This window comes from Microtus oregoni, unplaced genomic scaffold, assembly GCF_018167655.1.
Source record: "Microtus oregoni isolate MIOR12 unplaced genomic scaffold, Mior012 000002F_ref0000024, whole genome shotgun sequence".
NCBI lineage: Eukaryota > Metazoa > Chordata > Mammalia > Rodentia > Cricetidae > Microtus > Microtus oregoni.
Window position 1 is genome coordinate 48,998,003 of NW_024543061.1, and position 21,920 is coordinate 49,019,922.

Genomic DNA, 21,920 nt, shown 5'->3' on the forward strand with positions numbered 1-21,920 from the left:
CTCATTTTCCATGTGTTTCTAACAGTAGGTCTCTGGGATGCAGCAGTGTGCAGCAAATTCCACATTCACCAAGAAAGCACAGCACAAACTAAAGGCAGGTCAGAAAGCACTGGGTACCACCTACGGACATGGAAGCAAAGTGTGGTTAATGTAAGACAGAGGGCAAGAGGGGAAAACACGAACTGAACAACAGTAAATCCAGGATACTTCATGACTTAAAAAGTCTCCCAGCCAGGACGGAGGGTTTAGGTCAGTGATAGAGTGCTTGCTTGTGAGGCCCTAGGTTTGGTCCCCATAAGAGGTAGGGAGGAGGGGAATATCATAAAACGGGCAAAGGCACAAAGAAAAATTCTTTCCCTTCTTTTCAATAGACATTTTGTAAAAATCAGATTGTGATGAAAAAAGTAGTTATCTTTAAGGATTTTTCCCTTCTTTTCATAATTCATACTTTCCCATACTAATGAAGTAAGACTATAAGAATGAATAAACTAACATTCATTTCTGGGTGCCTTCAGATGGTTTTACATCTACACATGAATACAGAAGCATCTGCTGCTTGGGCAATTCAGAGCATTTCAATCAAAGTTATAAAGCCACACTGAAGAGAAGTTCATCAAGATGAGCTGGAAAGTCGAAAAACCCCACCATGCTGCTTCCATAATCAGCATTTACTATGGAAACAGCCCTGTTTGTACCTTGGCTCATTGAGAAATGCCATGTGCAGCCAGTATGGGCAGGGAGGGGCTCAGTGGCAAATGAGATTGCAACGAGTTTAATGAGGGAAGAGAAAAAGAGAGAATGTCTCAAACTAAAAATTCAGCTCTAAAGAGCTGGGCATGACAAGCATGACGGCAATCTTACCGTTTGGGAGTAAAATCAGAGGATCAAGGCCATCCTGGGCTACATAGTGAGTTTGAGGCCAACCTGGGCCACATTAGACACTCTCATATTAGCATTCTCTCTCTCTCTCTCTCTCTCTCTCTCTCTCTCTCTCTCTCTCTCTCTCTCTCTCCAGCTCTCAAAAAGCAGATTGGGACAAAGAAAGTAAAATGATAGGAACTGCCACAGAAATTCCAAGAGGCCAAACCCCAGTGGGCAATCTGAGCATACTCTGGAATAGAAGTCTGCAATCCAAATGTCAGAGACAAAAGGGAAGGGAGGCCACAGAATAAGCTATCTGTTCAAAAACACGGTGGTGACCAAAAACAGTCCATGGAACTAAAATGGAAGGAAGAAGAAAGAAAAGAGATGAGATGGCTGTGGGGAGAAAATGGAAGATGTCATGGGGAAGGAGGGATAAGAAACGGAAGCACAGATTCTGGAGGAAGGAATCCATCTTCAGGCTGCTAGAAGGTTCGGACAAAGGTGCTGTCAAGAATCTGTCCTTCAAATGAGAGCTGATGAGAAGCCAAGGACAATGGCACTGGGTTTTGATCCTACTGCATGAACTGGCCTTGTGGGAGCCTAGCCTGTTTGGATGCTCACCTTCCTGGACCTGGATGGAGGGGGGAGGACCCTGGACTGGGAACCCTGACTGCTCTTCGGACTGGAGAGGGAGGGGGAAAGGAGTGGGGGGAGGGGGAGAGGAGTGGGAAGAGGGGGGGGGGGGAATGGGAGGCGGGGAGGAGGCGGAAATTTTTTCAATAAAAATAAATAAAGAAAAAAGAAAAAAAAAGAATCTGTCCTTCATGAGTGTTGTTGGTCCTCAACAGGAAAGTAACCGTGTCTGATCAAAGATTTGCCTCCCCCTTAAATACCAGGATTTTGAGGTAAAATCTAGAAGTTACCATCCTCTGAATTACTAAGTTAGTCCATGTGAGGAGGTCAGTAAGGGGAATGAATGCTCACGGCTCATGGTTTTATGTATCACACTAACCAAAGCTTCCTTCCAGGAGCCTCGGGTGAAAACAAATGGAAAAGTTCACTCCCGCTTGAAATGCTCGCTTTCAGGCTCACAAGTCGATAAGTGTTAAAACAAAACTGAATTAATGACGGTGGGGGACAGTAACCTAGCAGAATATCCATCCTGCGCCTTAACTTCACAGTGCTGAGCACTCAAAGAGCGGGGACAGGAGGACTGTGAGTTTTATGCTAGCCTGACCCTGTCTTAAAAATGCAAACAAACAAAAAAGTTAAATTCTTGTCCTAAGTCTTCCAGAGCATGCGGATGGTTCAGGTCAATCCAAGGGCATTTTTGTATATGTCAACTCAATTTAAAGACAGAGGCTTGCCTCATCCTTGATCAAGTCTTGTTTCTAGAATGGGTTCCTTCAGAACTCCTGGTAACTAGAACCATTTTATCTTGGTAACTCCAGGAGCAATGTCTTCAGGGAAGTTCTGCAGACACCTGGTGACCTCTCTGTCAAACACTAATGTTAAACAAGGGGAAAGCAAAGCAGGAGTTTGTGTAACTAAGTGCTAGGGTGGTCCTAGGTCAATCATGATGCCACAATAAAGGCAAAGTAAACATCTGCCGAGCATCCTTATCACCTCACCCTCCCCCCCCCGTGTGTGTGTGTGTGTGTGTGTGTGTGTGTGTGTGTGTATCAGGCCCTCTGAGCTTTGTGTTACAACGGCACCCAGAAATGGCTCAATTCTTTTTTCTTCAGCTCACCTAATGAAATGTGCATACAATACCGTGGTAGTAAATACAGGAAATACCCATAACTATCCAAAGCAGCTTTACTGTGGCCTTTTACTAAAACTGACTAGTGCTTACATTATTGATTCGGTTCATTACAGTTACCATAGACTTCTCCAAACAACGGAAACAACGCTGGCTGTTTCCTGTGCCTCTGGGATGGAACCTGTTCATCCCTCAGGACAAAACGATTCTGTCCAGCTGAGCACGTGGACACTTCTGTACTTTGGCCTTCACAGTTCCCACTAGAATGCTGTTACTATAACAACCGAGGTCTGTCTCTACAGCTCCATCTGAGCCATGCCCTGGATTCAGGATTTATTGCAGCTGCTCTAGGTGGCACCACATACTGAGAGACCCCTGCTGCCGAGGTCTCCCTTCCTGCCAGGTTCTTTCAGGTGTTTACATCCAAAAAAAGTTGGAAATGAGTTTGAGACAAGGAGTGCTATCCATTTTAAGGGTTACCCACACCTACAAGTGAAGCTACTGGACTATTCTTGCTAATAGTCAACATCCTTTTATTACATTTCTTGTGTGTGTGTGCATGCGCGCGCACGCGCCATGTACCACAGTGTGCACGTGGAAATCAGAGGACAACTAACGGAAGTCTTCCTCCTCCCAACATCTGGGTCCCAGGGATCAAACTCAGATGGTCAAGCTGGGTGGCAAGAATCTTTACCTACTGAGACACCTCACCAGCCCAGACAACCAACAACTTTCCTGGAGTTTGATGCACTCATATCAGGCACCACCATATACAGGCACCATATATATTTATATATATACCAACCTATCTCTTACTTTTTAAAAAATATTCCCAGCAGTAATCAGTGTTTAAAAATTAGAAAACTTCTCTCTACACCCCATCTCCCTTTCCTTTCTTTCCAAGAATCAAACCCAATACCTTGCCTGTAGCTAAACATGTGTTCTACCTCTGAGCTACACTCCCAACCTAGAAAACTTTCTTCACTAAGTGGTATTCAGGAGTGCCCATGGCCTGTTTCTTTTCATTGACGTAGAAGAGTTCCTTTCTCACGGAGCTCTTACTGACAGTCCAGTAGTGCTGCTCTGTTTAAAAACTGTCTCAGTTAATTTGTGCTGCTATAACAAAATGCCATAGCCTGAAGCATTGATAAACACAGACATGTCTCACAGATCTGGAAATTGGGAAGTCTAAGATGGAAATCTCCCATCCAAGTACTAACCAGGCCCGACCCTGCTTAGCTTCCGAGATCAGACGAGATCGGGCGCGTTCAGGGTGGTATAGCCGTAGACTGGAAATCTCAGTAAGAAAGGAATTTGTGTATCCCTTTGAAGAGACTAAGGAGCACTGTGTCCTCCTATGGCCAGAGCCATAGCACAGCCTATTCAACTTTGAGCCTGTCTGTGAAAGTACTCATGATACCAAATCATCCCTTAGTCACCTCCCTGGGGCCCTTCTCTTAGCTCTGTTAAACTGAGGACTATATTTCAGCAGAAGTTTTGAGGGGTACCATTCTTCAGACCAGACAAAGGCATTTCTACTTTCTCTTACCATAATGAGGAAAGAAGTTTTGTGATGGAGAAATAGCCCATAACAGGGTTTGTTTGAAGAAAACAATCATTTTCTTCCAGTGAGTCTTTCAAACAGTTTTTTTTCTTTTTTAATTTGTATTTTTTTTCCTCAAGAAACTCTTCCTGCAAAGTCTATTTATATATTTGACACAGATATGTTATTTGGAATATGACCAAATGGTTGGAAAGCTTGAGCTTGAAAACTATCTAAATGAGAGTTAAAGACCAAAAAATTCTTGGAAAAGAAAGAGCGAAGGAGCACCTGATCTAAGAGAAACTGAAAATCAGTTTGAGCTATTGTTAGGCACCACGGTGTTTAGAGCAGAATTAAGTTAAAAAACAAGTTGTTTGAGGACACTTAGCCTGTACAAGCTCATGATGCCTGGTGTTTGTATCCAGTTCCATGTATGTGAGTTACATATATGTTAAGCCAACACAAACTGAGGGGAGACGATGCATTATTCAATAGAGGCAGAAAAGGCAAACCAAGCCATCTGGTAGCTGGTTCCTCCTCAACTTTCTTCAGGATGGCTGTTCGTCTTCCAGACGTAGAGTTTTCTTTGGTAAGAAATTAGCGGTCTTAGGGAGGTGATGATTTCTACCTTCCTTCAGGCTTAGCCAAGACTTGTGGTATGGAGCAGGGTACAGAATGAGGACTTCGTGGGGGCCTCTTGGCCGGAAGAAGTAGTGCAGGAGCTAGATGCACTGTGCCTGGCACACTGCAAAGCTGCTGCCACAGTCACCACGAACCCTACAATGAATGGAAAAGTGGGGACCATAATGCTAACCTGAGGGGAAGAATTCCAGGCTAGTTTCCTCTACCCTGCGTGTCTCTTTCTAAACCTCCTATGGTCAGCATCACACAGTCAGAAAGAAACATCTGATGATTTCTAGCGTTCAGCACTCTTGAGGGTCGATAGTGTCAGGAGAACAATGCCAGCCAGAGAACGAGAGATGCGTTTCACTTTATTTTTTTTTGGAGCGGGGGAGGACTGGTTTGTGTTTTTTGCTTTGGTTTTTAACAGTGTGTGTATGTGTGTGTGTGTGTGTGCGTACACACACACACACACACACACACAGACACACAATGTATTTGGACATGCTTGTGCCACAGGGCAAGTGTGGAAACCAAGAGATGACTTATGAGAGCTTGCTCTTTCCTTACACTACACAGGTTCGAGGTGGCAACTTAGGTCACTACACTTGCCAGCAAGTACCTCTACGGACTGAGGAGTTTCCCTGGCCCTGGTTTTGTGTGCTTCAGATAGGGTCTCAAGTAACTTGAGCTTGCCTAGACCTCACTATGTCGCTACACTGAACTTCTGATCTTCCTGCCTCAGCCTCCCAACTGCTGGTATTAGAGGCACGTGGTGCAGCACCAGGTCCTTTCATCCCATTTCGAGAGTGCCTTAACTCCCAGGGTCAATGTCCTTCTCTAGAAGCCTGGCTTGCTGTGGAATATTAGTTTAAGATGTGGTATGCTCACTTAGGTTGTAGAATATTTGTTTAATGATGCAAAGATGTGCTGCATTCTTTTATGTTGCATTTGTGTAAGTCTGTGAAGCTGTGTTACTTTGTCTAAAACGCCTGACTGGTCTAATAATGAGCTGAACAGCCAATAGCTAGGCAGGAGAGAGAAACAGCTGGGGCTGCCAGGCAGAGAGAATAAAACAGAAAGAGAATCTAGGTTCAAGAGAGAGCAAGAACAGGAGAGCAGAATGCCAGGGGCCAGTCACACAAACAACCATGGAGTAAGAAGGGAAGAAAGACATATAGAATTAAGAAAGGTAAAAAGCCCAGAGGCAAAATATAGTTACAGAAAAATGGAATAATTTAAGTTAGGAAAGCTGGCTAAAAATAAGCCAAGCTAAGGTTGGGCATTCCTGCACATTGATTTGGGAGATGGGTGGTGGACCCCTGGAGAGTTATTAAAACAAAACAAAACAAAACAAAAATAAAAACAAACCCACACTGCCTACTCACAGGTGCAGTTCCTTGGAAGCCATCGTCCCCGGTGTTGGCCACAGGAAACTCGCCCTGCCAAAGGTTGGCATAATGCTGGCCTTTGGGCTGCAGTTTGTTGCCCCAGGGGAAAAGCCTATCGGGAGAGACACAGGCATCAGCACGGTGCACAGGCTTCTGGACTGCAGTCAAGAGAAAAGATGCAACCAAAGAGAGCAAACAATGCACGTTTGTTCCAAATGAACATCTGCCTTAAAAGACATACTCATAAATATAGCTTTTAATTGGAATCTTAAAAAATGTCTTTATAACAGTTCATGGCAAGGGCATAACAACTGTGGACTCCCCTCACTGGGGAGAAGGCCTGAAGTAAATGACGTGGCTGAAAGAAGCCGTCTAGAAATCTGAGAAACGAGGCATCGTCCTGGACTTATATGGTAGCATGAGCAGGCACAGCACACCACACTTTTTTTTAAAGCCTTGTCTATTTTAAGGAGCTTTTCCTAGAAGATGTGACCCAAACATGAGTTTTCTATCTTATGGCTGTAGGAGCAGAGAAATACCACTGCTTCAGAAGACAGTTAAAATAAGAAAATAATAAAAACAGGGCAGCCTGCCAAGCGGCTCTGGGAGGGATATACAAGAGGGGATGCACGGCTAGAACTACTCTGGGACTGCAGAGAGCCCATTTGGCCCCATACCTGGCTTTAGGAACTGGAAAGAGTTGGTGACTCACCCCCTAGTGTCACCAAAGGACCTCACAAGGAAGAAGAAAAGCTAGCAAGAACAAGAGCTGTCATTAATCAACTTTCTGACCATAGCAGTTCCACGGAGCTGAAAGGAAGAGGACGGGGGTGGGGTGGGGGAGAAGGGGTGGACTCCGCGAAGGGTGGATAATGCAAGGCCTTCCGAGGTGAGTACCTGTTCTGCAGGCCTCCTCTACAGCTGTACTCCCACTCTGCCTCCGTGGGCAACCTCTTCCCTGCCCACGTGCAGTAGGCAACAGCGTCATTCCAGGAGACATGGAGAACCGGATGATTTGGCCTAGGGAGGAGCAACCACAGTTAAAAAAAGACATTGACCTGAACAGAAAACAGGAACTCTATTCAGAAAGCGATCATAGTCACCCCTCCCTCCATCTGGTCATGACTTCAAATACTAGCCATGGCACATCTGTACTGTCCACAGGGACTGTGAGTCTTAGACCCCCAAGTGGGTCACAGCTAGTCTTGGGCCTGAACTCAAGCATTTCTTTAGTTTGAAGCCTTGGATGCCACAGATTCCACAGAGATGGTAGACACAGGGAAGCTCTGCCCACTGGTTCATTGCTGAGAGTGCCATCAGCAGATGCCGAACAGCCAGGGGCACCTTCGAGTCCCCAGTGACTATCACAACAGGAACATAAGGCCCACAGAGACTTGGCTCATAGGTTGTACACACCTCAGAGCTCCATGTGAACTGGGCCAGAGCTTTGTTGGACCTGCACTGTGTAGTAATAGGGGCGGCAGGGCTGTGTCCCCAGCACCACGGCTGCCTGGCTAGCTTATGCCCGAAATAACAACACACAAACTGTATTCATTTAAACACTGCTTGGCCCTTTAGCTCTAGCCCTTACTGGCTAATTCTGATATCCCGATCAACCCATCTCTAATAATCTGTGGGCACCGGTCTTACCGGGAAGATTCTAGCCTATGTCCATCCGGGGTTGGAGCTTCATGGCGTGCGTCTGCCCGGGAGAGCGGAGCATGGCATCTCTCTGAGGCGTCTGCTCCCGAGAGGAGAGCTATGGAGTCTGAGCTCACTTCCTCTTCCTCCCAGCGTTCTGTTCTGTTTACTCCTCCCACCTATCTTCTAACCAATGAGGGCCAAGCAGTTTCTTTTTATTTAACCAATGACCTTCCTCCATCAGCACTGCAGTTTTGCATCCACTCCCTTACTCAAGTGTGGGTTGCTAACAGACATTCTTTTCTACATGTCAAACTCTCACCTTAGCCTGTTTCCAGACACCTGACTTTAAACTTTGCGTCTTTCTGCTACCCTGCTAAGAATCAGCCAGCATAATCTGTCTCACACTAGCACAGTGGTTCTCAACCTGTGGGTCACAACCCTTTTGGGAGTCAAACAACCCCTTCTCTGGGGTTGCATATCAGATATCTGATATATCAAATATTTACTTACATTTCAATTCATAACTAACAAAACTAAAATTATGAAGTAGCAATGAAAATGATTTTATGATTGGGGTCACCACAACCTGAACACTGTATAAAAGGTCACAGCATTAGTAAGGTTGAGAATCAGTGTTCTGGCCGATGCAAAGTCAGCCTTTCCTGAGAGATGGAGGAAGTCAATGGCACTGAAACCACTGGTCACTTTTTAAAGTGATTAGATGGCCCACTCCACACCTCATGCATATCTGAATTCCTACCAGGATATTCATTAACTTTCTCAAAAAATGTTCCTGAGCAACTCAGCATCTAGTACAAAATTTTAAAAGTACAGTTCAGTGTGGGGGTGCAGCCCAATGGGAGAACAATTCTTAGCACCACAAACTGAAAATGCACTCTCCTTCGGGTTTTCCTTCTATTAGCTTGACAATCAACTTTGGATTTGGGACAGAAGACATGAATTGGGAACTAAGAAGCCCAGTTCTCCCCGGTCTCCAGGCATCCTACAACATCCTACCTCAGTGTCTATTTCTAGAGGAAGCCAGCTCAAACTGTGAAAAGTTCGGTATCTGTCAAGGGGTTGTATCTCTGAAGTTGAACTTCATGTACTCCCCGCTCCCTGGCTGTAAGAGCAATAACCCAGAACGTGGTTAAAAACAAAGGCCTAAAACACCATCTGAAGAACCGGGTTAGGAGAACACGGTTCCCGGACTGTTGGGAAGCTGAGTCATAATCGAATCCCCTCTCCATCTCCAGGGTTAGCATGCATCTCTATTTTTGCTTGAGATAATTACCTCCTTGTCACCCTGGAGACCTGCTGGCCGACTTGCCACTCTGTTTTTTTTTTTTTAGTCAGACTGTGGCTTCTAAGTATGTCACTGCAGGACTACAGAGCGCATGGATCCTATACCCAAGGCCACCTGGTAGGACGCAACTACTTATCCATAAGAGAGTCTTTTCCCACATAAAGACTCATTCATGGCTAGACTGCCATTAGTAAACGTGTCATGACATTTGTGATTGACTATCCAAAGGGAAGAAATCTGTGAGGAGAACTCTGACAAGACAGTGGCTAGGCCTTTGCAGACATTATTTCCTGCCATCCACTTCCTTCCCCAAGAGCGGCTGGCCACGCTTGCCATTCTCTTTACATATGAAGACAGCTACTGAGTTCTGCAAGAGCACAGAATTGGTTTTTTTTTTTTGAATGAACCCCATAAACTAGGCATGACCAGACTCACCTGTGCAGAATGCTGGAGTCTGGGCCCTCTGGGTGCCTCCAGTTAGCGCCTTTGACAGGTAACCACCATGGAGCAGCTGCAACCTCAAAGCAACCAAGAAGAGGCCCTGTCAGCTACCATGACTCCAGAAAACACTGAACTCATATACACAGCCAAAAGATAAGTAAAAATCTCACTTAAGGTCATGAGGTCTTTTCATTCAAAAACATATGCCTTTACAGAATATCAGGACAACAGAGTTACAAGTAAATACATCTTTAAACAAAAAACTATTAATCCATACCATAAGGAACAAGTGACTCAGCAGACATGGGTATGTAAGCATTGCATAGCTCCGGGATTTTGTAAGGTTCCCCTGCCCATTGATCCTCTAAAATCTGTGACTAGTGGGAAAAAGGCACATCTCCATCTTAAATGACGGGGAGGATCTGGGCTGCCACATGGGACCACGTTGGTGTCTGAGAGCCACATTACCAGAGTGGCCTGTGCTTCCACCTGGGACCAAGATGACATCCAAGCCAGGGCAGTTGATGAGGACCACGTCTGGGTCCATGGTCTATGTTGATGTCCACAGTCTGTGGTGCCACCAAAGGCCACAAGGATGCCCACAGTCTAGGCTGCATCCTGTGGCCATGTTGGCGCATGAGGGCCATGTTGCTGCCAGGGCCACACCAATCTGTGTGGCCCCCACTGCCACCTGGGGCCATGTGTGTCATCCAGGCCAGGGCTGTTCCATGGACCATTTCTGGGTCCTTGGTACCACCATAGGTGGGTCTCTAATGGCTATAGCCTTTGGTACCACTAAAGGCCACGTGGATGCCCAGGGTCTAGGCAGCATCCTGTGGCCATTTTGGTGTTGGAAGCTGAAGTCATGGTGTTGTCTGGGCGAGGATTGCTGCCAAGGGCCATGTCTGCATCCTTGGCCCTACTGCAGACAGGGTCTGTGCTGGCATCAGTGGTTCCTAATACTATAGAAGGCAATGCCAATGCCAGGGGTCTGTTGCTTTGCTGCCACAGGGGCCATGCCAATCTGAGTGGCCTGCACTGCCACCTGGGACCATGGTGACATCCAACCCTGGGCTGCTACCAAGCACCATGTCTGGGTCCCCGGTCCTACCACAGTCAGGTTCTATGTTGATGTTTGTGACCCACGATACCACCAAAGGCCGCACGGATACCTGGGGCCTAGGCTACAATCTGAGACCATGTTGGTGCCTGAGGACCATATTGCAGCCAGGGCCACACCAATCATAGTGACCCCTGCTGCCACCTATGGCCATGGAGGTCATTCAGGCCTGGGCTACTGCCATGGGCCATGTCTAGGTCTGTAGCCCAACATGGGCTGATGTCCATGACTCATGTTACCACATATGTGTTGAAAGCCAAGGGCCTTGCTAAGCCAGCTCTGTCCCTCACTGCACCCAAGACAGCTGGCCCTGACTCTTGCTAGACACTGCAGCAGGAGAGCTGGACCCTCCCCCCAAAGGAGAGCTGATCCCCAGCACTCATGAGAGATGGCCCTACCCCTCACCACAGCCATAGGAGAGCTGGCTCCAATGGCATGGGCCTACGAGAGAAGACTGACCAGCTTAGGCACCACCCAGACCCACATTCTAGGCCTTGGGTTGGCCCACCCTAACAGCTGTACCATCTCTGACCTGCTGGAGTACACAAAGGGATTGTCCTGCAGAATGATAGCCTTGGGATCTTCACGACTTGGGGCAAGATATCCAAGAGGGTTTCAGTGAGGGCCCAATGGCAATGAACATTTTGCAGGTGGGGCAAAAGGGTTTACTGAGTAACACACTGAAGCTCCCAATGCCACTAGAATGAATGAAGGAGTGTTGGAAAGATGGAAGAACAAGGTAGGTTTTTGTTTGTTCTGTTTTGAAGTAACTTTGGGAGAACATGCTGCAGGGATGTGTGGTAGATATAGAGGGACCGGGAAGTGAGCACGATTGGGGTGCGTGATGTGAAATTTCCAAAGAGTAAATAAAGAATAAAAGAAAAGGGGAAACAGTTAATCTTCACGTTAAACATGAGGTGGAAGGTTATCCAAAGAGGGCATGGATCAAGTAAAAACACATAGGGAAAACAAGTGAACTATGTTTAAAAGACCATGGTTCAACCTGCAGCCCAACATTAGCTGGGTAAGTTCATGATGTTTCCCGACAGCTTTCATCTGTGAAATGTGATCAAGATCCAGCCCCAACTAACTCAGACTCCAGAGAAGGCCCAATCCAGTAAGACTGCAAAGCACTAAGAAAATTGTTACTAGAAACATAACAACTTTTTAGGGTTCTGTTAATCGTGTTCACCAGAGTAATGAGAGGGAGAAGGGGTTCCCACTGAGTGACTGGTTAGAACCTAAAGCTGTGATGCCAATCAAAATTAGCTTTGAATTATGGCTCTGCTAGTTACAGTATTTAATCCCTCCAGGCCTGCTTGCTCATTTGCAAATAGAGCAGCAGCTCTATTAGAGTGAAGAATTCTAGAAAATGGGCTTAAGGCTTGCCCTTAGCAACTTAGGGTAATGACTGAGCAAGCAGTGGGGAAAGGGAACCAGTCTCACTGAGCATGGCCCTGTGACAAGCAGTCATAAGGAGACACATAGATCAATCATTACTGCTAACAGTGAAGAACAGAAAGCTGGGCATGACTCTTCTAACAAAAACTAGAGCAGACTCAAGTTTAGCCCCATGACAATAGTATTCTCAACAGACTGCATTCTTGTGAGCTTGCTGGGGTGGAAGTGACAGGGACTGTGTCCCTGCCAACAGTGAACACTGTCACTGTGAACATCAAGACTACTCTCATTTATTTTTTTTTCACATTAGCACAATCAAAAACATTTAAGGGCCGGGCGGTGGTGGCGCACGCCTTTAATCCCAGCACTCGGGAGGCAGAGGCAGGCGGATCTCTGTGAGTTCAAGACCAGCCTGGCCTACAAGAGCTAGTTCCAGGACAGGCTCCAAAACCACAGAGAAACCCTGTCTCGAAAAACCAAAAAAAAAAAAAAAAAAAAAAAAAAACATTTAAGGTATCTGCACAACAATCTGATGAAAAGGGCATTTGCTTGAAGCACTTCAACAGAATGGCGCTTTGTCCTTCCCCACAGCTGCAGGCACTGGCTATGGCAGCACTCGGAAACGGAAAGCATGGCTTCCTTCACTTCATCGGCAGCTAATCTTGGTAAATTCTGTGTGGTGCCCGTGACAGGCAATTCGCTTGGTGTCAAGGGAGGATGTGCACAGAAAGCTCAGGTCACCCACTCTTGGATTTCAAGGAGGTAATCACATAACTCGGTCTGCCCAACTCCACTCGCAGCACAAAACACTGCTAGTGGAAGATCCTAGCTCTGAAAGTTAAAAAAAGAAAAAACAAACTATATCAAATATGGATGGTAGATACTGGGATGCCTTTAATTTTTTTTTCTCATGCCATTTTGTATTTTGAAATAATTCTTTCACCTTTAGCAATGAAAAGGCTTTGTGGGAGCCTAGCCAGTTTCGATGTTCACCTTCCTAGATATGGACGGAGGTGGGAGGTCCTAGGTCTTACCACAGGGCAGAAAACCCTGACTGCTCTTTGGTCTGGAGAGGGAGGGGGAAAGGAGTGGGGGGAGGGGGAGAAAGGTGGGAGGAGGGGGCGTAGGGTGGGAGGAGGGGGAGGGAAATGGGAAGCTAGGAGGAGGTGGAAACTTGTTTTTTTGGTTTTTTTTCTCCTTTTCTCAATAAAAAAAATAAAGAAAGAAAGAAAGAAAAAGAAAGAAAAGGAATACAATGTATGTTTATATCCATTCTGCCTGCCAATGGGCAACTGGGCATTTCCCTTTTGGAGCTATAATAAATAGTAATTTGAATATTCTTCAAAGAGCTTACGACTTTAGGTAGCACCCACCTCTGCTCACTGTACTTTGTGGAAAGGGCTGCAGGTTCCACATAACCCAGCTTTAGAAGGGACAACAAAGACAAGGCTAGGAGAAGTTCCCCAAGCTCCCCAACCGTTCTTCCAAGGATATCCATGGAGTTGGGTTCCCCATAGAAGACCCAAGGGCTGCTACAGCAATGGCCTGTCAAGTCTTTCATTATCCCTAGCTTTTCCTTGAATTCAGCTGGCTACAGATACTTACAGAGGGTGACAAGCACCAAGCCTAATTCCCAGAGGGAGTCTCTGGGTCCCTGTGATATAGGATAGAACAACGGAAAAAAGCAAAAGGGTGTGAGAAAACAAAGAAGTTCTCCTTACCTGGAATCTACTTGGCCTTTCTTGCTGAGTCAAAAACAAAGCAAAGATGCTAAAACTACAAATGAGCAGAACCATAGTAATCTTGAGCTTTACCGTGTTAGCACTCCTTTCTCATGCCTACATCTAAGCTGAAAGCCTAATACAAAAAAACACCCTACATTTTAAAAAGTCTTTAAGGAAAATAAGTAAGCCAACTCGTACATTTTTACTTCCACTTTGAGCCTTGCTTAAACTTTGTTATAAATAACATCTGTTGTAGAATGCAACCTAGAAAGCCGTGGATCACACACAGCAGTGTGGCAGCCAAGCATGACTGTCCAAAAGCCTGGGGCAGTGTCCTGTCATTCCCCAGATGACTTGCTGTCTAAATACTCAATGAGCTCACTAACTCCACTCTACTCTGGCTCATCCTGAAATTTTTTTCTGTAGTGTAATCTGGCTTTACCAGGTGGAGATCCCTAATGGGGAAGAAAACGCCTCAGGCTCGTATGATGTCACCAGGAACTATCAGAGCACAGTTTAGGATAGTTAGTATATTGACAGGTTTTTTTTAATACATAATAATTATTTAATTGCAAAATGAGGTACAAAGTATAAAGCTAGTCACCTCATTTTCTTTCCATTTCCAGTATGTCTCTGAAATTCAAACTTGCATCCAGATGCGTACTCATCAGTAACATGCTCATCAGTAACATACTTATCCTAACATTCTCATCTGGAACAAGGTTCCTGATTTCCCTTCACGTTCTCTTTCTCGGCTTTTGATTTTTTTCTTTTCTTGAGTTTTACAATACTCTAGCACACCACCCAAAATGAACAAGTTTTAAGGTCCTGGAGCTATACAATGACCAGCCTCACTGATATCCACAGAGAAAAAAAGAACCCATGATGCAGGGCATAAGGAGGAGATACTGTGACCCCAAGTCTTTGATCAAAGACCACAAAGTCCTGTTTAATCCAAAACAGCAAGATCTGAATGCAAAGATATATGCAGACTACACAGAACACAAGCAAGAAATGCAGAGATACGTGCGGACTCACAGAACACTGCTTCTAAATAAAAATTACAAATTACCCAGCTGTCCTAAACTTAGTTATTAAAACTTACCTAAACATGGAAATGTATCATGCATTGTTATAAAGATAACCTATAGAGTATTGATCTGACTTTGTTTCCATAAAATATTTGTGTTAAAATGTACGTTAGTATAGTTAGAAGTAAATAAAAAAAATCCAGGAAAATCTATATACACTTAACAAGGTGAAGGACCAGAAGAGATGCACGCTTTTTCCTGTGCTTTATCGGCCTTGGCATCTGGACACTCTCTAGGCCATTCAATCTTGGTTGGGGCCTCCTGTGGAAGGCAGAATGTGTAGCAGCAGTTCTGTCCTCTACCCACTGCACACCAGTTGCATATCCACTGTGGCACATGCAGAAATGAATCAAAACATTGCCACATGTTCCCCTGAAGAGCAAACCGTCCACCACAATCGGGAAAAGCATTGGTTATCTGAAATGTTAATGCACACTTCACACTGGTACAGTGATAAACGCGCCTGACTATCTAGCAGGTACATGCTACCTGCACTTGAAAACAGTACTACATGCTACAAGACATGAAACCTCAAGGTTTCTACCCTGTCCAGACCCCGGTTTACTCACTTGAGAAGTGGAGATAAAAATCCCCTGTTTTCGTATAGTTATTATAAAAATTATATAACAAAATGCATACAAAGCATTTGGATAAGGAATAAGAATCACCAAGTGTTAGTTACTAGTCTCACTATTATTTATTCATGTCATTGCATGTTACAAAATCATCTTAAAGTGTCTATAGAACACATATGTCAATTAGTAAAAACCTATCACCAATAGCTTTCCAGTCTGTGCTTCATCCACCCATCAGATCACCCCTTCAGAATACTCACAGGCTGTGGGAAGTGCCCATGGGCTATAAAGTCAAGGAACAGCATGTGTTGCATCAAAGGATTCCCAAAAAGAGTATGTTATGATAGTTTTTCATCATGGGCTTGATTCAAGAACTATCTACACATAAGCCAGCCTGTTCCTTTGCAGTAAGATGCACCACAGAGAGGACAAACAGGAGGATGACTTCCAAACTAGGCAAAGCCTCAGCACAAATAAGGACACTAATGACATGCCAGCCCATGAGACTGCCCGTAGTTACCACTGTGATAGTCAGATGCAGAGTCAAAGTCTCCAAATGACACAAGAAACTAAAGCCACTCCACAATAATTATGTTGAGACCGGGCATGGCCTTGCTCATCCTGGACAACTTGCTCTGGATGAGCCAAGATGCTTTCTGACTAAACTCATGGTACACTCCATTCAATGTCATGAATACCTTCTTCTTGCAAATATCAGTTTTTAAATTTTTTTAATATATGTGTGTGTGCGTATTTAAATCACATCATGTACTCCAATCACACCTACTTCCTAGTCCTCAGAGTTCTGCCCCACCCCACCCCTCTGATGAAGAAGGAGAGGAGGAAGAGGAAGAAGAAGGAAGGAAGAGGAAAAAGAAAGGAAAAGGAGGGATAGGAAGAAAAGGAGGAGGAAGAACAGGAGGAAGAGAAAGAGGAGGAAGGAAGGAAGGAAGGAAGGAAGGAAGGAAGGAAGGAAGGAAGGAAGGAAGGACGGACAGGTCCAATTGCACTGCCCACACAACCACTGGTGCATGGTCAAACTTCAGTGGCCAGCCCCTTAAAGAAAATTGAATCCTTCCCCACTCTACTTCTCCATCATTTGTGGAGAGCTACATTTCAGCATCTTTATCACAATTGTTAAAGTTTCTCTTCAATGGCTTTCTTTCTAGGCTGTTACTTTTTTTTTTTTGGTGGGTGGTGTCACAGAAGCCTTCTATATCTCTCTTTCTCAACTATGAGTCTACAGTCATCCAACTTTCTTGCCCTTCACAGTCAGTGGTAACATGGATCAAGGACTTTCACAGAGTTTCTAACAACAGCATGAATCTTAGACATCAATATAACCCCTGCCTGCAGTAAGACCATGGAGCCAGACAAGGCCCTCAGTGGCAGCACTGGCCAACGACAACAACATGGCTTCAGGTATTAGCAAAGATCATGCACCTTTGGTGGTAACATGGGTCACAGGCATCAACATGTCTGATTTTTATTTAAATGTGTATGAGTCTTTTTCTACATGTATATCTAGGCATCACATGTGTTACTGGAACCTAACAAGGCCAGAAGATGTGGATGCTAGGAATCAAACCCAGAACCTTTGGAAGAGAAACCAATGTTCCTAACCTAGCCATCTCTTCAGTCCCAAATGTCAGGGCTATTAATTCCACGTCTTTAAGAACTTGTCTTTGAACTTCTGGCTCTGCCTTGAGAATAAAAGCTATTCCATCACATTTAGGAGACTTTATAAAATAAAGCAACTTTTATGAACAAACACACATGGGGAGTTATCCAGCATTATACTGCAAATGATCCTACCCCTAACACTGTTCTTTTCTGGGTGTTTTGTTTACTGAGAAGAAGCAGCAATGAGGACAGGCTGCCATAAAAACATAAAAACCACCTCATCCTAAGACAAGAAAGTCTCTGTTGGATGTGGTTGTCCACCTACACATTTGTTGCTCAACCAAGACAACCTCAAGTTATAGCACTGCTTTATATTCAAGGGAAAAGGCTTTAAACATGACCTAGTTCTACTCAGCCATTTCCATAGCAACTGACTTGGGTTTAAGTCGAAACAGCTGTACCAGCCTGCCAGTGACCAATGGCAATGAAAACAGAACCCATGTGAGTCTCATGCCCCCTCAAGAAATGGGCACCACAGAGCAAAGACATGGTTTCCCACCTCTCCCGTGGGACATAGCCAGACTTGTAGTAAGAACTTATAAGAAGGAGGAAGGGGAAAAGAGCAAAATGCCTTTATTCTTGCCAGAGGTGGTAAATTATGCTTCTTATACACACTCAGCCCAGAATAAAACCCACACAGAAAAAAGATGGAATACTGTGTAATTATGCACATTCAAGTTTAAAGATGTCAAGCTCACAATTTTACAACTTCTCGCTCAAAAACTGAATGCATTTAGACAAGCAGATTAAAAAGTCAGAGGTTTCTTGAAATGTAGTATAAACATGACAGCTATCCTTATAAAAACAGTCAGGGAGAATTTTTCAACTGGCACCAGCGAACAATGAGAAACTGCAGATCTATTCAAATTCACAAAGTATAAATAAAACTGAAGGAATCCCTAACTAACAACTGGAAGAATCAAGTGGAACAGAGAGCATGGTAACTAAAATGTCTCTACGCTTAGCAACACAAACTCATCAGAACAGGCTCTAGTAAAGGGTGAAGACAAAATCATCACCACAGTAGAGATGCTGTCAGGTCAGACGAATGACTTCTAACTAAATCCTAAGGCAGGGACCTTGATGACTTCATAGGCTGCTATGAAGAGAACAATGTTTGTGTTTTCAAACAGAACACAAATATTTTTGTTATGAAGGGTGAAACTACAAAATTTTCAAGACTTTTTGCTTCAGTTCTTAGTGAAATTTCCCGTCCTGGACCATTATCCCCACAATTAGCATACACGACATCTCAGGTCTTCACAGGGAGACTGGAAACACTTGCAGGATTGGACGTTATAAGCAAAAAGTGAGGATGGCTCAAGGAACACACGCATTCAGTGAAAGCTAAAACTTGATCAATTTTACTCTTTCTCAGTTGAAATGTAGATAGACATAGGATATGGTACTGATTTGGATGTTTTCTTAAAAGGAATAAGAAAAGAAAGTACTGTTATAAAAAGAAACAAAAACCTTTAACATTGACAGAGGGTGTAATAGGCGGCAGTATGCCCCATCTTTACATAATTTGAGAGCACTAAGCAGAATCCTGTATCACATATACACAGATCAAGTAGATTTAACCATAATGCCCATATATGGTAGTTTGAATGAGAGGGACGCCACAGCATATGTATTTGAATGCCTGGTTCCTAATTGGTGGAACTATTTAGGAAGGATTGGGGTGTGTGGCCTGGTTGGAGAAGGTGTGTCCCTACAAGGTGGGCTTTAAGGTTTCAAAAGCCAATACCATTCACAGTTAGCGCTCTCTCTCTCTCTCTCTCTCTCTCTCTCTCTCTCTCTCTCTCTGTATCTCTCTGTATCTCTCTGTATCTCTCTCTCTGTATCTCTCTGTCTCTCTCTCTCTCTCTCTCTCTCTCTCTCTCTCTCTTTCTATCTCTCCCTGCCTACTGCCTATCTACCTGCTGCCATGCCCGCTACCATGATGATCAGGGACCCACCCTCTGAAACTATCAGCCCCAATACACTCTTTCTTCTATAAGTAGCATCAGTCGTTGTGACTTAGCACAGCAACAGACGAGTAACTAAGGCACAGTATGACTATAACACATAAATTAATTCTATGTGGAGGGCTGTGGGTGCAGGCCATGGTATAGTACTTATATAGTGTGTACATAACTCTGACTTCAATAAGCCTGAAAAATAATCATCTATAGAAAATATACTTGAAGGGTATTTTGAAAATTCCACTAAAATACTCTCTCTCACTCTCGTCCTTGCTATTGCTCTTTGACAGTGCTGAGATCAAATCCAGGGACATATGTGTGCTACCACTGAGCTACATCTCTAACTCACCCGTTTTCGGTTTTGGGTTTTTTTTTTTTTAGATAGGGCCTTCTTATATAGTTCAGACTGGCCTTGAACTGTTATCCCTCCTCTGCCTCCTGAATGCTGGGATTATGGGTGTACAGTAGCCCACGGTTAATTTCTTATTTGCACATATTGATTTCTCTTTTTTAACTTCTTTTTGAGATAGTGTTTCTCTGTGTGGCTTTGGCTGTCTTTAAATTCATTCTGTAGACCAGGCTGGCCTCAAACTCCCATCCACCCACCCCAGTCTCCCAAATTCTGGAATTAAAGGTGTGTACCACCACTACCATGATGTGGGAGTCTTCTGTTTTGTGATGATTTCATTGGTTAAATAAAGAAACTGCCTTGGCCCTTTAATAGGACAGAAAATTAGGTAGACGGAGTAGACTGAACAGAATGCTGGGAGAAAGAAGCCGAGTCAGGCAGTTGCCATGATTCTCCCACTCCAGACAGACTCAGGTTAAGATCTTTCCTGGTAAGCCAGCTTATGGTGCTACACAGAATATTAGAAATGGGTTAGATCAATATGTAAGAGCTAGCCAATAAGAGGTTAAAACTAATGAGCCAAGCAGTGTTTAAAAGAATACAGTTTCCATGTAATTATTTTGGGTAAAGCTAGCTGGGTAGCGGGAAGCGGCCCACCGCTCTACACAACACTACCAGGCACAATTGGATTTCTTAAAGCTGGGTATCCTTGGGCATGAGTAATCTACCTGTAATCTACCTTGTTTCTATAGTGGAGTTGATGATATAAATACCAACATTCAATTGGGGAAACGAAGGTTAGACTCATTCTTTTCCTTGATCAAAGTTGAGCCTTAAAAGACCTATGCTGGGAAGGTTGAAGCTACTCTTCCACAGGACCTAAGTTCAATTCCCAGGATCCATATGGCAGCTCATAATTGCCTTTAACTCCAGTTTTAGGTGATCCAATGCCTTCACACAGACATGCATGCAGGCAAAACACAAATGTACATGAAATAAAAATAAATTCTAAAAAAAGAATTTTTTGAAATTGCACATTACACAGGCATTGTTGACCCCACCTTACCTCATGCACCTCATACTGATCAGGTGCCTTGGAACAGGCTGGAGGAGAGCAACTGTGCCCTGTTATCCTATTAAATTAAGTTCTCCCCTTCCAGGATTATCACAGTTTACTTCCTGAGCCCACACCACACACTGACTCCTAAGTCAAGCAAACAACTATTCTTTTCAGTAAAAGTACAAATGACAGAAGCACTTTATCTTATCCAATCATCCAGCCCTAGACTGCCTGTTCCAAATAACTCTGCAGCTCTGAACTCACCTCAACCCTGATGACCAAGCCAGTATCTTTCCCCAAGGAAGAGCTGCCTTTGCAGCCAGAGAGATAAGTCATACTAGGTCTGAACCCTGCTCTTTCAAAAACTAAATGCTCCAACACAATACCTGAATGATAAGCTTTCTTTCTACCAGATAGGTATTAAAAACTTATCACGTGACAGTCACTGTACCAAGGATAGAATAGTAAATACACAACTCAAAGCCAGGCATGGTGGTTCATGCCTTTAATCCCAACACTCAGAAAGCAGAACCAGGCTGATATCTGAGTTTGAAGCTAGCATGAAATGTAGAGGGAGTTCCAGGAGAGTCGGAGATACACAGAGAGACCCTATCTCAAAAATAAAGAAAACAAAACAAATAAATAAAAACAAAACCCATGAGGCATTCAACCCACCTTACAAAATGAAATCTAGCTAAGGCAAACATTCATGAAATACCTACACAATCATGATGATAGGAGAGGTGAGCAGTACAGAAGAAGGGCACAAGAAGCCACAAGATCACCTAACACAGAGACAGCATGTCAGTCTGGATTGTGGGTGAGTGAGACAGGATGTTGTCAAATGGGCCTCCCAGGGGGAGTAGAGCTGAGATCTGACCACAGAGATGAAGGTGGGCATTCAAAGCATCAAAGCAGGTGGGCACAGCAGCCTCTAGCCAAGTGCTCTGTCTGAGTTGTTCCTGAGATCAGTCCCCCTCAACCTGCAGGGGTATGCTGAAACATTCTCTCACTCAGACTTTCCAGGATCAAAAACTGTGGGAAATTCCTCAAACCACTGACACGTATTGCTGGAAACCACAGAGGGCAGCTGGAATGGGAAGGAACAGCATCCACTACAGCGACCTGAGTGTGACAACCCACAATGAGCGTGGAAAAACTGGAACTCTTACCGCACAAGCTTGACACTGGCCCCATCAGGCTTCCCTTCCTGCACAGAAACTCTAACTAAGGGAAATCCTACAAGTAAAAACTCACCTGACCAGATCAGGATGACAAGAGAGAGAAAGTGCCCTTTCTCTCTCTTGTTAATGGATAATCATCGATAATAGTAAAGCTTGTAGTCATGTTAGTTAGATTTTCTAGATATATAGAGATA

General features: G+C 44.3%; 1 protein-coding gene across 1 annotated transcript in view; it reads right to left on the bottom strand.

The window, feature by feature from the left end:
* Sumf1 (sulfatase modifying factor 1) overlaps positions 1–21,920 on the bottom strand; it is an 84,110-nt gene that overhangs the window by 41,366 nt on the left and 20,824 nt on the right. The window contains exons 4-6 of the mRNA XM_041637277.1: positions 9,567–9,649; positions 7,079–7,201; positions 6,179–6,293 (exon numbers count right to left, since the gene is read on the bottom strand). Coding sequence (XP_041493211.1) covers positions 6,179–6,293; positions 7,079–7,201; positions 9,567–9,649 — 321 coding nt within the window. The remainder of the gene's footprint in view (positions 1–6,178; positions 6,294–7,078; positions 7,202–9,566; positions 9,650–21,920) is intronic.